The sequence below is a fragment of the Mesocricetus auratus genome, unplaced genomic scaffold (assembly GCF_017639785.1).
Source record: "Mesocricetus auratus isolate SY011 unplaced genomic scaffold, BCM_Maur_2.0 Super-Scaffold_100006, whole genome shotgun sequence".
In the NCBI taxonomy this organism is placed as follows: Eukaryota; Metazoa; Chordata; class Mammalia; order Rodentia; family Cricetidae; genus Mesocricetus; species Mesocricetus auratus.
In genome coordinates, this window is record NW_024429190.1 from 32068493 (window position 1) to 32092329 (window position 23837).

At 46.3% G+C, this 23837-nt stretch overlaps 1 protein-coding gene across 5 annotated transcripts in view; it reads right to left on the minus strand.

The window, feature by feature from the left end:
- The window catches only part of Ccdc149 (coiled-coil domain containing 149), a 92082-nt gene that overhangs the window by 13183 nt on the left and 55062 nt on the right, over positions 1-23837 (minus strand). For 3 of the 5 annotated variants that reach the window (XM_040747071.1, XM_040747069.1, XM_040747072.1), the window contains exons 5-11: positions 15838-15954; positions 14957-15129; positions 14223-14295; positions 12824-12908; positions 9451-9595; positions 2858-2934; positions 1332-1364 (exon numbers count right to left, since the gene is read on the minus strand). In XM_040747071.1, the coding sequence (XP_040603005.1) occupies positions 1332-1364; positions 2858-2934; positions 9451-9595; positions 12824-12908; positions 14223-14295; positions 14957-15129; positions 15838-15954 (703 nt within the window). The remainder of the gene's footprint in view (positions 1-1331; positions 1365-2857; positions 2935-9450; positions 9596-12823; positions 12909-14222; positions 14296-14956; positions 15130-15837; positions 15955-23837) is intronic. The other 2 variants (XM_040747070.1, XM_040747073.1) reach the window with 1 other exon arrangement.

Genomic DNA, 23837 nt, shown 5'->3' on the forward strand with positions numbered 1-23837 from the left:
AAAGAGGAGACTCACAAAGCCTTCTGCCCTATGAATTCTTTCCCACAGCCCACAGATGTTTTTCTGCCTTCTGGATTCCTCCTCTCTGGTCTAGAACCCAGTATCCACTTACATCATTTGCCTATGCATCTTGGCTCAGAACTGTGGTCACTCAGCATCCATAAAAGATGCATGAAACTCACGAACCTAATACCATCTTCTATGACCTATGTGTCATCTAACTTCCCCCTCCCCCATTTCCTGTTCTAAAATGAGTATATCAGACTAGCTTAGGAAAGGGGAAAGTGTTCTTCCACATGTCAGCTCTAACGACACGTCCATATTGGATGTTGGCCAACATATTGGAAGACTGCTGCCACATCAGCAAGGGAAAATGCTGTGATAGATTAGCAATGTCTGTCACTAGCGTGAGAATGGAGTACATAATACACACCGAGTATTTGTTACCCTGAAGTTTTTTGTTCTTAACTGTTTCGAACGCTACCCATCATCTCCCTAGTGCTTCTATCTTGGTCACCTGTGCAGCACTAAACCCTCAATACTTTGTCTTCTGCGTCACTGCTTAATGGAGATTCTTCTTACTTCCTTAGGTAGACTATAGGTTCATGGGGAGCGGGGGCACATTGGCTTGCCATGGTATTCATAAAGCTGAAGCTCAAAATAGGTACCGGCCCATGGATAAAGTGACTTATATTGGAGAAGACTTCGCTTGTTCCCTTTGAGATGCTGGCAAATAAGACAATTCTCTGAAGCCAATAGGACTCAGCACCTTCCATCGTGATTTAGCTACTGCCTGGGGAGAGGATGAGAAAGAAGAACGGAGGAGGGAGAACACATTGCTTCTTGCTCAGCCCTGTGGTAGGTTAAATGGAGACATGTAAAATCAGGAGGAAGGGCACTGCTGTGACTCAGACAGGAAGAGCCACCCCACTCCCTGTCCTTTCTCTCCAGGACTGCAAACACCCAAGTCGAAGCTACATCCACACATCCCTTCGCTCATGCCCCAAAGCAAGGCTGTTGCAATGACAAAAACTATATCCAAAGGGGAAAGTGCCACCCCCTGTCCTGTGGCCCCATTTGCATCCGTGTGGTGGCCAGAAACTAGAACCCCTATGCCCACAGCATTAAACCCACTGAGGCTAGTCCTTCAAGCAAACAGCACTCACAAATGTTTGCTTTACACTAACTGGGTTCCCTATTTCAGTAAGCTATTTTATCTAGAAAGTTCACAGAAAGGTAGACAGCAAATTTCTACAATTCACATACACAGATGGTAGAATGTGTTCCCAATTTAGCCACAAGAAGCCCCAAATATTTGAAAATGAACATACTCCCAAATCCAACTGAAACATTGTAGCTCAGGCCTTCGGCAGCAAAAAGAAGGAAAAAACAGTCATTATTGCAGAACAGCCATTTGAAGTCCCACCTGACCAAACAAATACCAGACACAGGAAATTCCCAGCATTGATTCACCCATTCAGCTGCCATCTTTTTACATAAATCACACAAATGAAACAGTGAGAAAATTCACAAAGTCATTCTGAGCGAGGGGGGAAAAAAAAAACCAAAGCTTTGGTACATGCACAAAAACAGCAATTTGACTGCACAAATAAATGACAAATTTGTCTGTCTGCGCTGAAATTCAATGCAGTGAAAGAAAGGCCTCCACAGAAGCTGAGGTTTGAACATTATCAAAAGTGGCTGATGCAAAAGGACCATTCAAATCCCCAGGACGGCACTCGCCACTAATTAGTTCTGTGAGGTCTTTTGACATCCAGTTCAAGGAATCTCTGTGAAAAATTCCAATTTATGAAACACACTCGCAGGCAACCTAAGGCAGCTATTCAGATTTCCACCAAGGAAAACGTGATGTTGTCCACCTCCTCTCCCGGGGCAATTTTCATTTCTCATCCGTACAGGAATGCAGCCCACAGGAGCCGAGGGAAGAGACTGCTCCGCACTGAAAGGGTAAGGCACTAAAAATACCCGGACAATGTTCCTTCCAGGGAACCAGGAGGCGGCAGAAAATGATAAATATAAGTTTCCAAACAGCGTAAAGACAAGGCGAAGAACTGACGGGGTCTCCTGAGAGGGGTATTTTACTGGGATAAACGGGATAAGTATAGCTCATTAGAAAGAATCACCACGGCTTCTCTCACATTGGACAAACGTGGGGAGAAAAATCTCCTCAGGAAATTTTTGTTTTCAAGCTACATAAAACTGCTGGGAGGGGGAAGGCAGGAGAAGGTGGTTGTGAAGTACATCTGGGTTGGAGAAATTGTTGGCGCTTCAGTTTTAGTACTGGTGATTACACTGAACAAATCTTTGTGTGGTTTTACATTCCATTTTAGGGCTGATGATTAAATTGCACAAATCTTTGTAAGATCTGATATCCGGTTTTTAGGACTGGTGATTACACTGAGCAAATCTTTGTATATTCTCCCATTCGTTTTAGGAGGGAAGGTTACATGGAACAAATATTGATGACTACTGATAAGAAATGAAACAACTCATGGGCTTTTGCACACACACACACACACACACACACACACACACACACACACACACATACACACACTGGTTTGAGAAGTTAGGCTACCTAAACTTCAGTGCCCCACTGATGAGATTTTGAAAATTTATTGTCTATTTCTCAATTTTTCCCTTCCATGGACCTGCCATTGTGTGATTTCTCAATTTGAAACATTTGTGAGTTGTTTCTTAATGGTCTCCAATCAAAGGGCCTCAAACAGGCAGAATATTGTTGCAAATTGTGTGAGAGAGGTCTTTTAAAAAGTGAACAAAATTCTAAATAAGAAGAAAGACAAGAAAAAAGCCACACCGTTCAGTTTCTGCTTACCTGGAAGACTCCACAGACCAGACACTTCCAGAGTTCTTAGCTTTTTCTCCAGCTCTGACACTCGATTCCCTAGGATCCTGGAAAAGGCAGGAAGAGGAGACTGCGTTACCTGTCAGTGCTTAGGCCCGGGTGGTAGCTAATGGGGGAGTTGATAGATTTAAGAAAGGTGCTAAAAATAGATGAGTGGGTACACGTGAACACGATACACAATGTATTGGAAGTTCATGTGGAACTTGAAAATCAATGGGAAATGAAGTGAAACACACACACACAGACACACAGACATACAAAGACACACAGACGTACAAAGACACACAGACATACAGACACACACACACACAGACATACAAAGACACACACACACAGACACACACACACACACAGACACACACACACACACACACACACACACACACACACACACTGACTATTCAGTTGAGTTCTGTTCCACAAGGCAATTCCCTGGATGTTAAACAATTATTTAGCACTGCCCAAAACATCATAAGGAATTCTCATTTGAGAACTGTTCATTGCTAAAGATGACAATTGATTTCGAATGTCCTTAGTAGCAGCAGACCCTCATTCTGGAACCAGTAGGTAAGATAGAGGGGCAGACTTGGAAATGTTTCTTCCGAGGCACTAAAGTAAAAAGATCAGCTTCTGAAGACCAACACTACCTCTTCTGATGCTGATGCCCTAGATATCAAGAACAATGTCTAATGCAGCGTAGGTGGCCAAAAAAAAAGAAGTGTGTGATTAAACACAGGCTTTTTCTTTTTTCACAATCTGCAATCGTCTATGGAAAAGGTGAATGATAAGAATTTCAAAAGAGTTTTCAGTGGGACTATGAGATAGCTCTGCAGGTGAAGGCATCTGCTGGCAAGCTTGACAATCTAAGTTCGAACCCCAGGACCCACACAATGGAAGGCGAGAACCAACTTTTGCCAGTTTTCCTCTGCTCTCCACACACCAGACATGGCACATGTGCACCCTACTCCCAATGCACGTAAGTAAATAATCTTAAAATGAATTTTCAGTGATTTGGGAACCACTACGATAATGAGGTTGTTTTCCAAATGACCGTTCGCCTCACTGAAATGTGTAGTAGAAAAGATCAGACAGTGTGCTTAAAAGGCAGGCTTTGTGTAGATGCATAGGTAAACATCCATTTGTTCTCCCCAGACTTTAAACATAGCTGAGACATGATTAACTCTCATCTAAAACCTTGCTTTCCAGTGGTCTGGAATTGGAAACCAGTCTTTTATTTTTATTTGGGGGATTTTCTTGGCACTGCTGTGCTGAAATGACATGAAAATCTCCTTAATAGCAAATTCTCAATTCCTTTCAGTGGGGAAAAATTAGAGCAGCAAAATTATTCTCCTACGTCTCTTTCTATTCCAGAGATAGCTGCACACACCCACATACATTCAGAGCCATGAATATGCATATAGCTGCACACATATACAGCTCGGTTCATCCAGATTTTACCTGAATCGACCTGCAGCATCTTAATCCTCCCCTGGAGTTCACAGGGGAACTGGCATTGATCTACATGACTTCCTACACCTAGTCACTACAGCCCGTCTCTCCCTCTTTTCCTCATGTCTTGCACTCTGCATGGTGCTCATCAACTACTTCAATCTCGCACCATCTGTTGGGTCTGTTTTGCTTTCACGCCCTTGACCTTCCATAAACGCCCTTGTTCCTCATCTGCTTTTCAATATTTCGCCCAGAGCTTCTGATCCCAGCTCTCTTCCTCACAGTTGATGGGTCTGACAGGCAATCACAACAGTGCTTTCGCTTGTTTCTTAATGAGATCACATGTCTGCAGCTGCCTCTTAGGACAAAGGCTAAGGCTTCATTCCTCAGTGATGCTGAGGGAGGCCCTGAGCTGGGTTTACAGGCAGAATGCAGGCTTTTCTCATGCGGTTTCTGGATAACCCAGCCATTTCTCATAGAAATGGAAGGCGTGAAGTGGCTGGTACCCGCCTACATTCTACTCCCATGGATCCTGCCTGAGTTTTTCAGTGGTAGCTGTGTTCTTTGGTCTGATACCAGCATCTGGATGCAGGGCTAAGGGTAGTCGAAGATCTGGAGAGAAGTTGTGGGTATGGCAACAGCAGCCATAGAACCATTAGTAATTGTGACTGCAACTCTTTAAAAGTCTATGCTCATGGAACTATGGATGAACAAAGGTAATGTTCAAAATACAACCTCAGATGCTTTATATGACCAGAAGGGATCTCATGCCTGACTCCATACATCGACTTAGGGAAGGGTTATGGGAGCTGGTATAAGAGGCTGTGAGAGCCACAGTGGTTGGCAGCTCTTAGGATGGAGAGAAGGGTAAGAACAAATATAGCTGAAGAAGGTTGACCAATACAAAACCAGCTCCTGGGATCCACCTCTGTGCTACAGACTGGAGGGGAAGCTGAAAAGAGAGGACCCTGTCCCTATTCCTAGACACCAACAGTCTGTTAGCAGACACACATGGACAATGTGTTGGGGAATCTAAGGACAGCTGATGTGTACCCAGAATTTGTTCCAAGTCAGGTGTTATGCCCTTGAACATCACATACACTACCCTAGTTTTTTGTTTGTTTTGTTTTTTTGTTTTTCTGCAACATCTGGGTAGGTGGTCCTTGATTTATAGATGAGAAACTTGAGGCTCATAAGACAATGACTTACTCAGGGTCTCACAGCTGGTAATCGGAGGGACTAGAGAAAAACGAGGGCTGCAAGTATACAAGTCTAGTAAAAGCTGAGAGAAAAACTGATACTCTAAGAGAAAGGCAGAATCAGAGAGGCTGGCAGGGCCTCTGATGGAGAAGGAGCCTACGGTCATGCTGAGAGCACTCTGACTTTTCATCACAAGCTCTGGGGAGCTACCAAGGTCTTCTAAGCAGCAGAGAGTTTAGGAAGTGGTCCTCTCATGAAGTTGAGAACAGACAAGGATTAGAAGCAGAGGCCAAAGATCACTTGGTTGGAAATCATCCAGGAAGATGAAGATGTGCCCAGCAACCAGGGGGCATGCAGGAGAGCCAAAAGACAGGGAAGAGGTGGAGCGGAGACTGAGTTAGAGAGCACAGCCACAGGGCAACTCTTGGAAGAGATAATCATCACCTGCTCATAGTGCCAGGGAGGAGACCCACTCTTGCCAGTGGGGTGAGGCAAGACCCAGAGAGTGGCAGGGAAAGGAACAGGGGCAAGGCAGAGCCTGGAAGTCACTGGGAGAGAAATGCCAATGGGAAGGGTCTGCTTCTTCCACGAAGTATGTGGGAGATGTGGCCTACCCCCGGAAGGGCAGGGACAGGAAGATGAAGGGCTCGGTTCCCAAGTGAGAAGCTAAGACAGACTAACAGATCAGCAGACAGAAAGGAGATGGGTCTGCTGGGAAGACAGCCAGGAACACAGAGATACAGCCAGGGCAGGAGCTGAAGGCATACCCAGGCCTGGGAGAGGGGATTTATGGTATGGATAGGATGGGAGATTTTGTTTTGTTTTTAAGGTAGTTACAGATTGCTTTAACATATAGTAGAGATTTTGGTATATGTCCCCCACCTTGTGACCCTTAGTCCAAGAAAATCCTCCAGATATCAGATCCCATAGTGACTTTGTAGCATGGCTTCTGATAACATTCCTGGGGATAAGGTTAAAAATCAGCAAAGAGATCCCAGCAGCTGGCTAGTCTGGTAGAACTCTTAGGTGAGGGTCCAGACGATCTACAACCTGAATGGGAAGCTGTGGCTCTCTGCACTACCTGTCATGCCCCACCTAGGCCCTTTGAAACTCTGCTGTGATCCAGGACATCGCTGTTACATGAGGTTTAGAAAATTCAGTTCACTTGCCACCAGCTAGGGAAGCATGAAAGATGCTACTGAATTAACCACCTGGCAAGGACAGGCAGGTACATTGATAACCATCCCCTCTGCTATGGCACCAGCACCAGCGTGTTAGGGACGGGAGCCTCCTCCCTTCTTTAGTGATAACCAGGTAATGGCTAATGCATCATCAAGAAGCACAGCCAACAAACAGCCAGCCTTTGAGCATCACTCAAACGTAAAGTCCCATGGTACTTAGCAGTCATCAAGATGGTTCCCACAGGACCCTCCGCCTGAAGGGGGCCATTGTCAAAGCCAGGAGGCAGAGCAGGAGCTTCCAGAAGGGAAGGTGTTTAGTTAAGCACTACCTCACCTTAATAAAGCCTTTTTTCCCCTCCCTCCCTCCCTCCCTCCCTCCCTCCCTCCCTCCCTCCCTCCCTCCCTCCCTCCCTGCCTCCCTCCCTCCCTCCCTCTCCCCTTCTCGTTCGTTATAAGGCTAAATCATGAAGGGTACTAGTGAGCCGACCAAATTCACCTTCTGCACTCAGTCCTTCATTTATAATCCAGTTAACTTCTTTATACACCTATGGGAAGTATTGAACGGAAGGCCTTCAAAGCACCACAACCTGGCACATTTAGCATTCCTTTGTGTACCAATATGATGCTACCTACAAGGTCTGCTGTTACAGGGGAGAACAGCAAGCCAAAGAACAAAGGCACAAAGGGTGCCCCTCCCTTTTCTGTGATTAACAACAAAGGCACAAAGGGTGCCCCTCCCTTTTCTGTGATTAACAACAAAGGCACAAAGGGTGCCCCTCCCTTTTCTGTGATTAAGAATAGCTGCTTTTTCGTTTTGTAAAAAAAAAATCCATAAATATGTGAATACTTAGGTGTGTTTCCATGTACTGTGCCTTTGTTTGCACGATTTGAAGGTCATGAGAAACACGAGACAGCTGATGTGTGTGGAGACCCATGGTTATTTAACCACGACTCAAAAAATTATTTTAAAATGGGTAAATATGCAAAGGTATGCTAAAAAACAAAACAAAACAACGACAAAAAACCCTGTGATGAATGGAAATGTCAGCCTTCATACAGGGAGAAAGTGGTTTGCATCTGGGGCCTATGCCTGTTGCAGTGGGGTTCAAAGGAGCCCAGAGTCCCTGGCCAGGGGCTTCCCAGGAGGGAGGAGCAGGCTCACTGCTGGCTTCAGGGGATCCCCAAAGACAGCCTGCCCCTACCAGATTCCCGTTCCTGCTTCCTGAGAAGTAGCTGCAGCTCAGCATGGCTGTTTCATTTTGCAAGGCTGTTGCAAACATCTCCTGTCAATAAATTACCCTGTCACCCAGGGAGATTGCCGGCCTCCCTTTGATGCTCTTGCTTTCTCCCACATACATCTTCATCTCTGGTACGGTCTTCTCCACACTCCATCATTTCCCTTTTCTCTTTTGTTTTCAGAACACTTTCAATCATTTTCTTGTGGCCTCTTCCCTGGGTGTCCCTGCCTTTGGCAGCCCCAACTCTCAGGCCCCTCCCCTCTAAGTCTAACATCTGTTCTTGCTCAATTCTTCTGCAGTGTCATTGTGACTCCGAGTGTGAGTCTTAGGAGCAGGACCACCTATAATTTATCTGTGTGAGATAAAAATGTGGGAAACCCCCGTGGGAAAATATTATCATGAAATTCAAGATGGCGGTAGTAGAATCTGGCCAAATGCCAAAGCCTTCTCAGGGTAGATTACATGCCACAAAGCTGGCCCTGCTGGGATTCAAGTGTGCTCCTGTGTTAGGAGCTGAATTTCCAAGCTCATAGGTCAATGCTAATCGCCTTTAGGAGGTGTTTAGAACGAGACGCTGTCAGGAGGGTAGAGGTCCCCACCACAGCACCAGTGGTTTAAGAGAAGCCTACCTAGGTGAGCATGCTTGTCATGTCTCACCAGGCGGTACCTGGGTCATGTTCAGATGATGGCATGAAGACCATCACCAGACACAGCGGCATGCTCTTGAATTCAGCCCCCTGAATTTATGAATATTACCTAGTCTTAGGTACTCAGTTATAGGAACAGAAGTGTGGACAGTGTAAACAATATTTATTGCTTTCATTTCCTGTTCTTACCATTCTCAGGACATTTTCATCTTTGCTGTCTTGCTTCCGTCCACTATTTTAACCTACTTTAACTTGCTCAATTTGACACGACATAATCCACACTCACTAAAAATCACACGGGGTGCTCCACCTTGCTGACTTTTAAACATCTTTCCTCAATTATCTGACAGAGTGATAGGAAGTTCCCCTCAGGGACAGCAGCCCACAGATGTTAACTATTGCTTTCCTGGTCATCAGAGACCCTCAGAGTCAAGTCATGGGGTTGCAGGGACACTGAGGTAACTCCCACCTCAAAAGGAGAGCAAAGGAAGAGGAGAGAGAGCTGGCACTGTCCTGTGGAAACTACCAAGAAACTGCTGTTAATAGCGCACAGCTCACTAAGAAATCAAGATTCCTGCTTCGTTGACTCTGGTGGATAACCCGGATGCCAGTGCAAAGTAGAAGCATAGTTCTGGTTTCATGGGGTTCCCCCGCCACACACACACACACACACACACACACACACAGAGAGAGAGAGAGAGAGAGAGAGAGAGAGAGAGAGAGAGAGAGAGAGAGAGAGAGAGAGAGAGATTTCAGGGATGCTACCTTCTTCCCAGAGTGCCTGTGTTTTACCTCTGGGAGTCTCATCCCCACTCCACTACCCCCCTGTCTGAGGACCCACTGTGCACCTGTTGGTTTGCCTCTGGTGCTGAATGACCATGTTTTTCTCATGGATCGTCTCCAGCAGGGCTGTGGCCAGAGACTTCAGGTCAGCGATGGACTGTGGAGTAGCTGGGAGGCTGCACCCGTGATCTTCAGAGAGCAGATCCTGGACTAGGGAAAACACAATGTTGACAGCTCAGTCATGGAGTCTGCAACATGGGACTGCAAACCCATGTCAGTTCTTCCTGGACAGTGGGGTGTCCCAAGATTTGACACGACACTGTGTTTTCCTGAGAGCCTATGTCAACTACCATGAATAAAACAACACAAAAGTCAGTGTCAGAGTTAAGTGGAAAAGCCTCAAGGAAGTTTGACCCCTGTAAACCAAAGCATCTATCTGGTCCTGCTGCCATTTAACCCCAAATAAACACACAGAGACTTATATTAACTAGAAACTGTTGGGCCGATGGCTCAGGCTTCTTACTGACTAGCGCTCTCTTAATTAGTAACCCATTTCTATTAAACTATGTATTGCCATGAGGCTGTGACTTACCCGTAATCCAGCATGTTACTCTTTCGGCAGCATGGCGTCTCCCTGGTGGCCTCTCTCTGTCCCTCTCTCCAGCATTCTCCTCATCTGGTAGCCCTGCCTATACTTCCTGCCTGGCAACTGGCCAATCACTGTTTTATTCATCAACCAATAAGAGAAACATATATACAGAAGAACATCCCCCAACAGACTACCTTTAAAATTTTTTTTCTTCTTTTTGTCAAACTAGGATGGAACCCAGGGCTGTGCATCTGCTACACAAGTGCACTCTCACTGAGTCACACTCACACCCAAGTGCATTCTCGCTGGGTCATACTCAGACCCAAGTGTATTCTCACTGAGTCACACTCACATCCAAGTGCACTCTCAGAGTCACACTCATACCAAGTGCACTCTCAGAGTCACACTCACACCAAGTGCACTCTCAGAGTCACACTCATACCAAGTGCACTCTCAGAGTCACACTCACACCAAGTGCACTCTCAGAGTCACACTCATACCCAAAGGCACTCTCACTGAGTCACACTCACACCCAAGTACACTCTTGCTAAGTCACACTCACGCCCAGTCTTTTGCAGCTTGTTCAGAGACCAATCACATTTTCAGGTGCCAGTGTGTGAAGACATTTTTAAGGTAACTCACTGAGACTCCAAACTGTAAAAAAAAAGACCCCAAACCTAGCAAGTGTTATTTATTTCCATTTTGTTATCCATAAGGTAAGTCTCAGATGGGTTAAAAACACATGTGAAAGGTCACACTGCCCTGCAAATGACAATACTTCCTTGCCCTTCAGGCTGTCTGATTACGGCAAAAGTAATGTACCACTTTAAAGGGGTAAATCAATGGAGAGAAAACACAAGTGACCACCACCCTGGTACTCCTCCTGACTGTGAAAAACACAATGCTTTTTCAAATATCATTTCCTGTGTCACGACATGTGTGTACACAGAGTCATTCAATATCCTTCTAAAATGGGGGAAATACTCAACAACATTCCATCCCATTAATATTCCCTAAAACATACAGATGAACCCCTCACTTTAGTAGTCCATCTAGGTTTGTAAAAATTCATTTAGCTATTGCTAGATATTTATGCCATTTCCAGCTAAAATACAGAATGTATGAAGAAATTTCTTACAGCAAAAATGTTCCTGTGTGTCTAATTTATTTCTTGCTAGTTCTTTCTAGGGGATCTGTTCAGGTTTTTCATAACGGGTTGCCATGCTCACACATTTTGATTACCAATCCCATAGATCATGTTAATAAGATTTTCTCATAGGTTTTGCTAGAAGCCTTGAGTCAGTGGATAACTATGCCTGTGATGTTTGAGTGTGACTGACACTTTGTGACATAAGAGTCAGGACAGAGGTCCACACTCTAAGCTGGTGTGGTATCCAGGGATAACTATTCTATCTATCTATCTATCTATCTATCTATCTATCTATCTATCTATCTATCTATCTTCTATCTATCTATCTCCTTCTATCTCAGTCTCTGTCTGCCTCTCCATCATTCTGCCTCTGTCTCTCTCTGTCCCCCGCTCCTCTGTGTGTGTGTATATGTGTGTTTATGCATGTGTACATGTTCATGTGTGTGTGCGTGCATGTGTGGATTTATGTGGAGGCCATAGGCTGACATCAGGGCTTCCCTTAATCTCAGTCTACCTTTTATTTTTAAGTCAAAGTCTCACTATGCATCCCTGGCTAGCCTAGAACTTGCTATGTAGACCAGGATGGCCTCAAACTCATAGAGATATCTTCCTGCCTCTGCCACCTGAATGCTGAGATGAAAGACAGTATGCCTGGCACAACCTTAGCTTTTGACACAAGGTCTCTCCCTGAACCTGGACTTCACCAATTAGGCTCCAGAGGCTGGTCAGGAAGCCCCAGAGATCCTCTTACTTCCCACTCACCAGCGCTAGGACTACTAGCGTGCATCACCACAACCAGTTTTTTACATGGGTGCTGGGGATCTGAACTCAGGTCCTCACACTTGCACTGCAGACACTTTGCCTGCTGAACCACACAGATGGGCTTTTCCACATTTTTATAGGGTGTTATAGCTTCCCATTCAAAATCACTTCTAGGATGTTCCTTTCTAGTTGAGTGTGGAAAAGAAGTTGCTTGGGCAAGAACCTCAATTGCTAGGTCCACTGCAGATGCTGTGTTTTTTAAGGTCAGTTCTGCTTAAGACTGGGCCAGGATAGCTGCCGGTCAGCGCTGTCCGCAGCTGAGAAGCCGGTCTGCGCAATCTTAGGCTTAAGTCGAGAACTGACTGCAGAATATGAAGTACCAGACTCAAGCTTTCTGCTATTTATTCCCCCAGACTGCTCCTGGAAGATCATTATTCTTCATTGGAATCGACAGGAAGGACGAACAACGCTGCAATCAATAAAAGCTTCTTTGAAAACGGCATGCGTTCCCATGATCCATGGTGCAATGATCTATGCAGTAGGGGGCTCTGCCCTTCTGTCTGCAGAGGCCAGGAGAAATACACTTAAGGAGGCTGGACATCTAGAGGCTCTCAGGTGGTGATGGGGAAGGAAAAACATTTTCAAGAGGATCCAGTCATTGGAGAAGCTCTAAGGTGATGGTTCCTAAGGTGGGGTCTCCTACTACAGCAGCATGGCCTGGGCACCCCGCAGATGTAGACTCTCAGGTTCTACCCCCAAGACCTGTCAAAGCAGAAACCTGGGTAGGGGGTAATCTGCATTAGAAGGACTCAGGCAGCCTGATGCAAGTGGCAGTCAGGTGCCACTGTTTTCTGTCCCACAGACCCAGAGGCTTAGATGGGTCATGGACTGCAGCTCTCTGCTCAGAAATTGGTCCATCCTGAATATTAACTCCTACCTTGCTTCGCAGACAGGATCCCAGTCAGGGCACTACTGCTGGACTTGCCTTGGCCCTTGGAGTTTTTCCGTCTCTCCAGAGCATTCTGCAGCAACAATGGAAAAACCAAAAACCTTTGTCAGAAATGGCAGCGATGGAAAAACACCTTGTTAAGAGAATACCCCCATGTACTCACAGGAACCCTGGCAGACTCCAAATGGAGCCTAAAACATAGAACTCTTAGTCCTTGGGATTTTAAGAGGCTCCATATAGAGAGTTTGTTTGGTTTTTAAGTTACTGCCAAGGGGAAGGCAGTAGCTGTAGTCCCTTGTATTCAGAAGTGTTTAACTCACCTTCCCTAAATGGGGTCTGAGGCAAGAACCCAGCCTAACACGTGGAAATACTTGTTACAGAAATCATTTTAGAACAACCCTGACATGAAGACTACATTGGCTTTCCTGTACCAGTGGTGGTATCTGGAAAGATATGATGCTTGGATTGGAAAAGAAAAATCGTGGGTGATGTCTGCCTTGGACACAAGATTAAGTATACATGCTGCCATTCTTAGGATGGACTCTTGCCTTCACATGATATATAGTAGTCAGCCATTGTTTAGAATATGAACACAATACACAAAACGATATAAATGGTTGTAAATTTATAATACTAAAAAGCACACACTTCCTTGCTGCATGTTTATATGTAGATTGATGTAAATGAAAGTGTGACTCCTGCCAAATGGAAAGCCATGGTGATCTCTGAGAACAAAAGCCAATGTCAACAACCAGGACAATGAGCCAGCTCTCCCTAGCATTCAGTTGGTTGTAAAACTTCACCCGCTGGAAGGGCCATCAATCTATTTTTCAAAGCAGAGAGACCCAGGAGAGTTTTCCAATTATAACACTTACAAACAACACTGCAGAAATAGATATTATCAAACCAATGGAGCCAGAATTAGACTAAATGACAGTGAGGCAAATTCAAACATTCTACCCTTCCAGTGTGCCTCAAACACTAGCATTTAGGCTATGATGTTCATCTTTGTGTCTTCTCTCACCAAAACCACTTTCTTGGGGATAATTATGAGATAAATAGAAACTGACAACTGTACATTTCACAGAGGAAGTGGAGAGGACCCCTGAGTTCACAGGGCTGAGGCTCCAAAGTATAACTACAAGGGTTTCAGAGGTTTCGCAATGCCCTGTCGGGACTACAGACATGGAAGCAGATATTGGGAACAAATGGCATTGGGAGTTTACTGTGGTTGGTTTTATTGGCTATCTCAATTAGGGCTCTTGTTGGGCTCCATTTGGGAGGACAGGAAAGTGATGGAGTGTCTTTGAAACATAGAAGAGAATCAAACTAGGATGACATGAAGATGCCCAGTGGAGAATCACAGGCATCATCTTGACTGTGTTACCTTGTACTTGGCAATGTTTGACTTCAGAAGGCTGACCTCCTCATGGAGCTGTTTCAGTCTCTCTTGGAGATATCTAGAAAAACACACACCCATAACCAGGATGGGCATGGGGGTAAAATGAAGCCCACTGAATGATAAGAGCAAAACATAAAGCCCAGATGTCATTTGCTTGTAACGACTTCTTTCTCATCCTGGAAGGCAGGTGTAGGAAAATGTGACCTTTTATTAAATGGAAGTGATCAAGGTCAGACATGCCCAAATCGCAGACATCCCATTTTGAAACAGCCCTCTTGGAGATCCCCTAAGGGATAACAACATCCTTTTCACATAATTCTCATTAAGATGATTCCACCAGGGAGCAAACCAGGAAGAGAAGGCGCCAGTCATAACACGAGTCAGACACATCCACATGCTGAAATGTGCCTGGGGGCAAAGACACAGCTAAGGGAATTTCTCAATTTATTTTCTTATTCTTTCTCCTCTCCTTGACAGCAGCCACAAACAACTCTTCCTGGCTCTTCACCCTTGTGGCCCAAACAGAGAAAGTGTGGGAAGCGAGGGAGGCTAGATAAGTGGGCGTCTCCTCCTTCTCTTCTTACTTTTACAACCAGCACATGCCATTGCTAATATTTGGGGGCTGTGACTTGCTTTGCATTCCAAATGTGGCTGTCTCGACTGCAGGCAGGGGCTTCAGGAACCCCCCAGACTGCCTCCCTCCGGTGCTCAGCACTTGCCTGTTCTCCATGCACAGAGCATCCACGTCAATGATACGGTTCTCGTGACCGCCCAGGATATGGTTGAGCTCCTGGTTCAGCCTGTCCACCTTGTCCTGGTAGGAAGCCCGCTCTTCCTTCACATCCTGGAGTTCATCCACTGACGCCTGCAGGTCATGTTCCAAGGACTCGATCTGAAAGCCAAGGAGTGTCATCACAGTGGTTCTCAAATGTGGACTTTTGGGTCAGGGGTGTAGCTTCCAAAAGCCTGGCTGACTTGGAGAGTTTATGGGTACTACCCAAGTGCTAGAATCACCCACATTGCAGCTGGGTAAGGGCTGGAGCTAGGGGGCACCTTCCACCCCGACACTTAACATGGGTGGGCCAGATGAACCTGCTCTCCGGGCCCTGCGCATTGCTCTCATTCACAGGCAAGGAAAAGGCAGGCTGATGCTAGAGTCTTACAAAGACATGCTGTCCCCAGCCACTCAAACCCTGGGTGTCCTGTGTCCAGCTAGCCAGAGAAGAAGAAGGAAGTTTGTTCCTGTAGCTGTTTCCCATGCAGGGCTCCGCACCCTCTGAAATCCTGCCTACGAAACATTGCTCAGCATCTTAGTGGAAACCCCTAAGTTAAAGGTCAGTCTGTCACATTTCCTCCCAACTGCCTGTGCAGGTAGATGGTGGCAAGTCTCTTGGCATGCACTGAACAACAGACATTCAGTGCTGGATACCCCTGGCTGCGGTCAGACACTCAGCATGAACCCAGGAAGAACGGAGGAAGTCAAGCTCTCTCAGCATCCCCTGGCTTCCTCTTGGACTTGGACACAGGAGTATGTGTGCCCTCCTTCCTGTTGTGAGGCCACATGCAGGCATCCCCACCCACAACAGAGCTCAGCAGTCACCTGTTCCTTAGCTCGCTCCAGCTGCTCAACCAAATCCTCCCGCTCATGGGCTGCGAAATGCCTCATGCCAATTTCTTCATCTCCGAGCCTTTGTTTAGCAATTGTCATCCTCAGCAGCTGCATGTTCCATTATCGGAAAAAAAAAGCAAAAGGAGAGAGAAAGAGAAAGAATTGAATGAGTACATCCCTCCAAACCTCCAGGACCTATCCAGACATTTCTGGAAGAATAAAATTCTTGCAAGAACTACTGGGAGAAAGTATAAGACAAACTGCTTATCCATATTATGAAGTTTTAAGAAAGAGAAAAGTTCTGCTCTAATTTTTGCTTGTTGATACACATGCGCACACGTTCAGTGTAAGGCTGGGGTACCCAGGCTTGATCCTGGAAGGTGGATGTTCTATGGGGCACTGCCACAATGGGGAAGAAACTCTTGAACATCATTTAGACTTAGCAAAGATCAAAAACAACCCCCTAGGACTGGTTAAGATCTACTGAGAAGACAAGCCCCATCTATTGAACCACCAGGCAATGCTATGAAGAACTTTAAAATTGCTATTCAATGTCCAGTAAGTGCTCCTGCCAACATGGTCTGTGAATGACCCCAGACATGGACTAGCTTCTTGAGAAAAAAGATAGTATACTGCAGAACACAAGTCTTATATATATGCAGTATGACCAAGTATGTGCTAAGAACTTAGATTTGAGAGAATACACAAAATGACCAAATAAAGTACCCAAATATCTATGTTTGGGATACCCTGCAAAATATCTCCCAGCTCCTGCCTCCCAGGTAAGGCCACAGCGGGAACTATGGGAGAGGTCCTAGGATAAACGCATACTCTTAGGGCATCCATGCCTGCCCATCACAATGCGCTTATCCTAAGAAGGTTCATTATGCATTGACTCATCCCTATAGCTGCATGTGGATGGGCTGGCATATGCATGAAGCCCTCGGAACACGTTGTCCCGATCATGTGGATGTGGCAGCCCAGCATAGCTCACTGTGGGCATGCTCTTTCTTGCTCCTGCTTGAGCAGTAAGAGAACAGTGACCAGCACGAGGGGCTAAGCTTCAGCATTCCTGAAGGAGATGGGTCAGGTGAGAGATAGAAAGTTAGTTTAAACCCAGGCAGAATTACCTAATTGAAATTATGACAGCAGTGAACTTGAAAAGCAGTGATAACTGCAGAAAAGCAGGCAGGATGCAATGACCCTCCACGGCTCACTGAGTCTCACAATATCTACCGAGTGCTGGGAGCCAAGGCCTGGCAGAGGGTGGAGGATACTCATATGCAGAACTCCACTCCTAATGGGATCTGCTAAGTCCATCCTTTGGGTTCATTCACAGCGTGTGGATTTTTGGATTTTCCTACTCAACACAGCTTACTTATTTTCACCCCCAAATCCATGTTCAAGGTCTTCTGGTGTCATTGTTGAATCTTCACAGAGTGGGAAATACATGAGGACCTGATGTTCAGTGCAGATGAGGTCAACAAGGCCACCTTCTGCCTCCCTGCCTCACACCATGGATGTCCTGTCCATGGCCTGCTTGGTGCTGAGTGGGGTTTTTTTTTAAATAAAATTCACATATTTGTGGGACTCAATGTGTTGCATTCACACATGTGTGAACTGTATGATGATCATGGCACGGTAATTAATACACATTTCACCTTCCACATTTATCATTTACTATGAAATGCTTGGGAACCTAACTGCTCTGAAATACACAATGCATGGTGCTTATTAACCATGGTCACCTACTATGCAATAAGGCATGGAGCTTAATTCTCCCCTTCAAGTGTGACTCAGCCAGGATGCTAACACCTATGCTCCCATGCCCACCCCAGTCTCAGAGAAACACCGCTCTCTTTTCTACTTCTGTCCTGTTTGATTTTCTGCTTCTGTGATGAAACACTCTGACCAAAAGCAGACTGGGAAGGGAAGGGTTGGTTTTGGCTTACACTTCCAGGGACAGCCCATCGCTGAGGGAAATCAGGGCAGAAACTCAAGCAGGAATGCAGAACCCAAAACCAGAGCTGCTGACTGACTTGCTCCTGGCTCCTACCGAGCTAGCTGTCTTGTGCGACCCGTGCTCAAAGGCTTAGGGATGATGCGCTCCACCCCCACCCCAGCGGGATGAGCCCTCCCACATCTATCAAGACAGTCTCTCATAGACACGGCCACCATCCAGTCTGATTGAGGCAATGCTTCAGGTGAGGCTCTCTCTTCCCAGGTGACTAAAGGTTGTGTCAAGTGGAAAATAAAAACTCGCTAGCGTAACTTCTCTGTGACTACCCTTTTTAAGATTCTGGATACGAATATGATCCTGATGTCTTTCTGTGATTGATTTACTTATTTATTTAGCTAACATGATGTCTTCTGGATTTCATTCATTATGAAGACAGAGTGGTATCCTCTGGGCATATGTACCATATCTTCTTTATCCAGTCCATTGGTGCACACTTAGGTTGGCACCATACTACGGCTAGCCTGAGTAGCATATCAATGAACACAGGCACGAATGTATCTTTTTGATATACAGATTTCATTCCCTTGAATACATACCCAGTAGTGCAACTGATACAGTTTGGTGCACATACGTAACATTTTTAATTTATTTATAATTTGAAGCGCTACAGCATTTCTTCCCACAGTTGTACAAATCCATACTCTCACTGGCAGTGTGGGCAAAGGTCTCCTGATGATGGCTTCATGCACACTGCTGGTATGCTGTCTTGTATTTCTGAGTGCAAGAAAGAAGGCTACGACGTGCCTCACAGGGAAAAGTTGTGAATTAAAGCTCCCTCTGGGTCTAAGTTAAAGAATGGGTGAGTTTTGTGCTGATAAATTAAACATCTCTGTTAAAGTTTAGGTTGCAAGCATACAGAAAACAGTTGTGATGAGCATGGGCACAGTAGCTGTGGCAGAGGCTGCAGGAGCCTCCCCGCCTCCCCTGAGGCCAGTACCCTCACACTCAGCATTGAAGTGGCCTCATGGAACACGTGGACACACAGCAAAGCCGAGAAGCAGCATTTGTCAAGCCCTAGAGACTGGATCATAAACACACAGGCTTTTGGCAGGCGGCCACAGGAGGCTCAGGCTGTGACTTGACGACTCGAGCCTTTTCCTGACATGCTAGATAGACAGCCTGAGCTAGAGGTAAAGAAACCTCACTTTCCAGTCACAACTGGCCTCAGTGCACATTTCATTTAGCGCCATACAATTATGTTTGTTAATGCCAATTAATTATTACACATGCCTAGTGAGGCCCCACTCCATAGAACAGAGCTGTCTTCACACTGGATGCTGGTTAAATGTCAATCAACATGTTAGCTATCATTTGGTGTTTAATGTGCAGATAATATTACTCCCACATTGCAGGGCTGAACTGGTTGAAACACATTTAAACTGAAGCTCAAGTTGAGTTGTTAGTTGGCTCTGAAATTTAAATGCAGTCAGCAGAAGGGGCCTGGTGAAGCTATTGCTGTGGCTTCATAGAACCAGGGACATCAAGCCTGCCTTCTACAAGGACAGCTCATAGGCTCTGGGGTCACCTGTTTAGGGCTTCCCATACTCACACCCCCAAAAATGAGCTTGAATGTCTCCATGCCTCTGTATTCCCTGCTGAGAGCACAGCACGGAATGGGAGAGAGTAGAGGCATAGTCAAGGGACACTGGCTTAGGGACCACACAGGTGAAAAGGAATGAGGGATGCAAAAGAAAAGAAGTCATTCTAAAATCTGAGTGATTCCCCTCACCCTTATGCGGAGAGTGACTGCATTTAGGTATTCAGTGTTCATAGACTATATTTTCCCAGCTATATATGCAAGGTTGGGATGTTTGCAATCATCAATAGTGCCACAGTTTGGAAGCATGCATGAAACTGTTTGCCCTGGACTGTTTGTGTAATTTAAGGACCATCCAGGTAATCTGAGTTTGCCCCATGTTGATGATAGCCAAGGCCCTGAAGAACAGAAAGTGGTCCTTCTCTATGGCATTAGCTTAGTCCAGGAGCAGAGAAAGTATGTGACTAACTAACACCAGCTGCTTGCAGAATGGGTATCATCATCACCATCACCTTCATTACTGTCACTGTCATTATGATCATTGTTATCATCACCACCACCACCACCACATCATCATCATCATCATCATTATCATCATCATCATCATCATCTTCTTCTTCCATTCAATAGCTCCTAACAAACACCTAGGGAAATATGCTGTCTTCGAGATGGTTGAAGCTGAGCTCTAGACCCAGGCTTACAAGACAGCACGAGGGGGTGGCTGTCTATCACTGGAAGTGACAATAAGTACTGCTCCCACACTAGCCATCCTCAAACAGGGCACCACAACAATACAGCTAGTCTCCCAGTGCCAAGAGGACTAGTGCTCTCTGAACGCCCGCTCTGTCAGCAAGGGACACCACCATTTGCTGATTTAGAGAGAAATAAATGTTTATGAATGAATTATGGACATGAGTCTTTGGCTGGTCACAATGCCCAGCTGCAGCTCAGATGTAGCTAGGAGACAGGGGAAAAAAAAAACAATGTAGCAGGAAGACTCCAGGTCATTGCCAGCTGCCCAGGCCCTGCCAGGCTTAGCCTATGTGAGGTCTCCCTTGTCACAGAGAATCAATCCTTCTTTGACCTCTTCCCAGGTTTCCCCGTCATGGGGGAAACGTACATTGTTTTCATTTGCTGGAATCCAGTTTGTCCAATGGGCACTGGGCAGCAGCTAGGGTGGGAGCCACTATTCTCTGAGTGTTACCTGTGTTCAGATTCTTCTTCTGCTAATCCTAGCTATGCTCCCTGACAAAGTCACCTAACTTGCCAAGCCACATGTGATTTGTGGACTTAAAAGACAAAGATTAAGATACACCAGTGTCTATGCAAGAGTTTGTCAGCCGGCATGGTGACACACACCTTTAATCCCAGCACTCAGGAAGCAGAGGTTGGTGGGTTTCTGAGTTCAAGGCCAGCCTGGACTCCAGAGTAAGATCCAGGACAATCAGAGCTACACAGAGAAACACTGTCTCAAGAAAACAAAATAACAAGATGATCGGGCCTGCGCTCCTCTCTTGGGACTCCAGAGACTGTCATCCACACACTACTGTGTGTCAGCTAATGCGCTCCCTCCTTGGGCTGAGAAAGCAGTGCGCTCAAAGCTTCCTGCCCAAAACAGACACTCGCAGCAGCTTTCTCCTGCACTGAGACGGGTGCAGAGACCTTGCTAAGACAGGGAGGCCCACATGACCCTCCTTACCTGCCCGATGCCATCTCCTGCTACCTTGTGACTGCACTTCGCCCAGCCTGCCTGCTTCCCTTCTGGTATCCATCCCAAACCCCAGGTACTTGTGCTTCCTGTTCCCCTCCATGGCCAGTCATAGACCTCCCCACAGTCACCCCCGTTGTCCTTGCCAAGGCTCAGGTTAGAGACTTCCCTAGATGTCTCTTCTCAGCTAAAGCTATTCCTTCGCACGTCCCTTGCCTGCTTTTGTGCGTGTCTGCGGGTGGCACCTGCCATCAGCTCCACGGTACCGCCTGAAAACTTCAGTGTCTGCAACAAATGCTTCTCAGATCAGGGCTGTCCCTCTGCCATGTTCCTCACTACCCAGAGGCAGATCCTGAAGTCCCTTCCTTTCAGAGAGGTAAAATCAGTCTGGGTTCTGGTCTCCTTGACCCCCTGTCCCCTACCTACTGCTGTCCATGGTGCTGAAATGCCTTCAACCCTGGGGAAGATCCATGTTGTATCCAGCTGGTGATGATGGTGTCCAGTCGACTGAGACCAAGAGAGGCAAGGTCACTGACTTAAATGGAAAACCCTAGAAATGACCAAGGTGAGGTCAAGGGCTTGTCCTCTGCTGTGACATTGTCCTGCACCAACCCACTCAAACAAAGCACATACATTTTTACAGCTAGCATGTGTTATAACTGCCGGTGAAATCCTCAAAAACTCTCTATTCTCAATCCTGTCCCTGGATATTTACATTTCATCCTCTAGATATCCGTCCTCCTTCCTTCAGGTGTCTATGCTCTGGGCATGTGAGGGCAGTACTTCCCCGAGTACCCAAACCATTAGTCAGCTAACCTCATATTCTGCCTAGTGCCTGGCGTCTCTGACATATTGAGATTGTGTCCAGCCAGTACACCACTACTCTCTGACCTTTAGTATGGAGCACAGATCATAGCCATACTATCCTACTGACAGTGTGGTGCAATGGTGAAACTCCATTTCCCAGAATCTGGAAAGGGACTCATTTGTTTGTTCAATTGAGGCTCTGCCATTCCCAGAGCATATGTGTTAAATGAACTGAACCCATGAGCTACATAGAGACCCTAGCTCAAAACAAAACAAAACAAAATATCTGCTTTGCTCCAAAAGAGAATGTCTCATAGGATGCCCCCTTCTGGAGATTAGTCCAACAGCCCTCCTCTGTGAAGCACCTAGAACAGCTTGTACACAGCTTTCCCAGCTACATCCAAGACCATGACAAACAACCACAGCTGAACACACTTTCCTGTTTTTTTTAAACAAACAAAGTATACTTTAATTGGTCACCTGCTTGCTCACTGGCCTGACTTTATTGGCTTGGACTTCTCTGTTTTGCAGGATTCATCCAACCACTCCCCACAACCAGCAGTCACAGAAGGGCTCTGTGGTTTTATGGGGCCAGCACCAGATCAAAAAGAGAGAGGCACTTAGGGCTGCCAGTTGGTGAAACAGAAAGCTTATTATTAAAGGCAAAGCCTGCATCTCTCCAGGGTCATAGTGACAGCTAAAAACGCAAGCTTCCTTGCCTCTGCCCGTGCCACACTGGTTAGGGGTCTGCCACCAGCCATGTACTGTGGTCTCTAACATGAAGTGAAATAAAAAGCACACAGGAGCCACCACTGCTGTCACTGTCCTGCAGGGCCTGGGGATGACTGTTGTGGGTGCATCTTACAGGTGCTCCTTTAATAGGGTGCACAGCACACAGAGAGCTTCCAGAAGCCCTGCATAAAAATGACACTTGCTGGTAGCCACACCTGGGTGTTGATGAGGGACTGAGCTTGGAGGTCCGGCAGACTTTCACTTGGATCATGGTCTCTGCTGGGGCACACACTGAGGGCCCTGGAAATAGTGGGGACCATAGGAGGGAAGTGTGTGACTGCTGCTGACACTCTGGTATGAGGGGATTCTCAGGCAACACTGGCCTGTGACATGTTAAAGGTAACAGCGCCCTCCAATCCAGAGAACTTGCTGCAGGACGGAGTACACGTTCCCTCATTAAAGCTCGTCACCCCGCCTTCTCATCTTCTCACACTAGACACTGTCTGATGACTTTATGTGTTTTGTTTTCTGTCTGTCTCCCCAATCAGCGTTTAAGTTCCCTAGTGGGAAACTCTGTGCTTCCTCAGCCTCTTATGCAACTTTAACTGCTAGAATACAGGAAGTCACCAGGTGTGTGGCGGTCAACACAGAAAGAAGCCTGGCCACCATTGGTGGCATCTTACAGGTGAGGACACAGAGACCCCAGAAAATGACTGAATGTCTTCAGACCACTCACACACTGGCAGGCAGAGCAGGAACGCTTGGGTCTAAGCATTCCCTAAGACGGGACCTCCTGGGTTGTCTCTGCTGTTGCTCTTCAGCCAGATCCTTATGGGAGGCAAATCATTCCAAGGTCACAGATACCAGTTTGGTGGAATGCTGGCTAGTTTCATGTCAACTTGATACAAGCTGTAGTCAATGCAAATGGAGGGAACTTTGATTGAGGAAATGCCTCCATAAGACCAGGCTGTAGGCGAGCCTGTAGAACATATTCTTAAAAAATGAGTGATGGTGGATAATTCAGGCCATTGGGGGTGGTGCCACCTCTGGTCTGGTGGTCCTGGGTTCTATAAGAAAGGCTTAGCAAACCCTGAGAAGCAAGTCAGTAAGCAGTTCTCCTCTGCGGACTCTGCAACAGCTCCTGCCTTCAAGTTCCTGCCCTATTTGAGTCCCTTTCCTATTTGAAT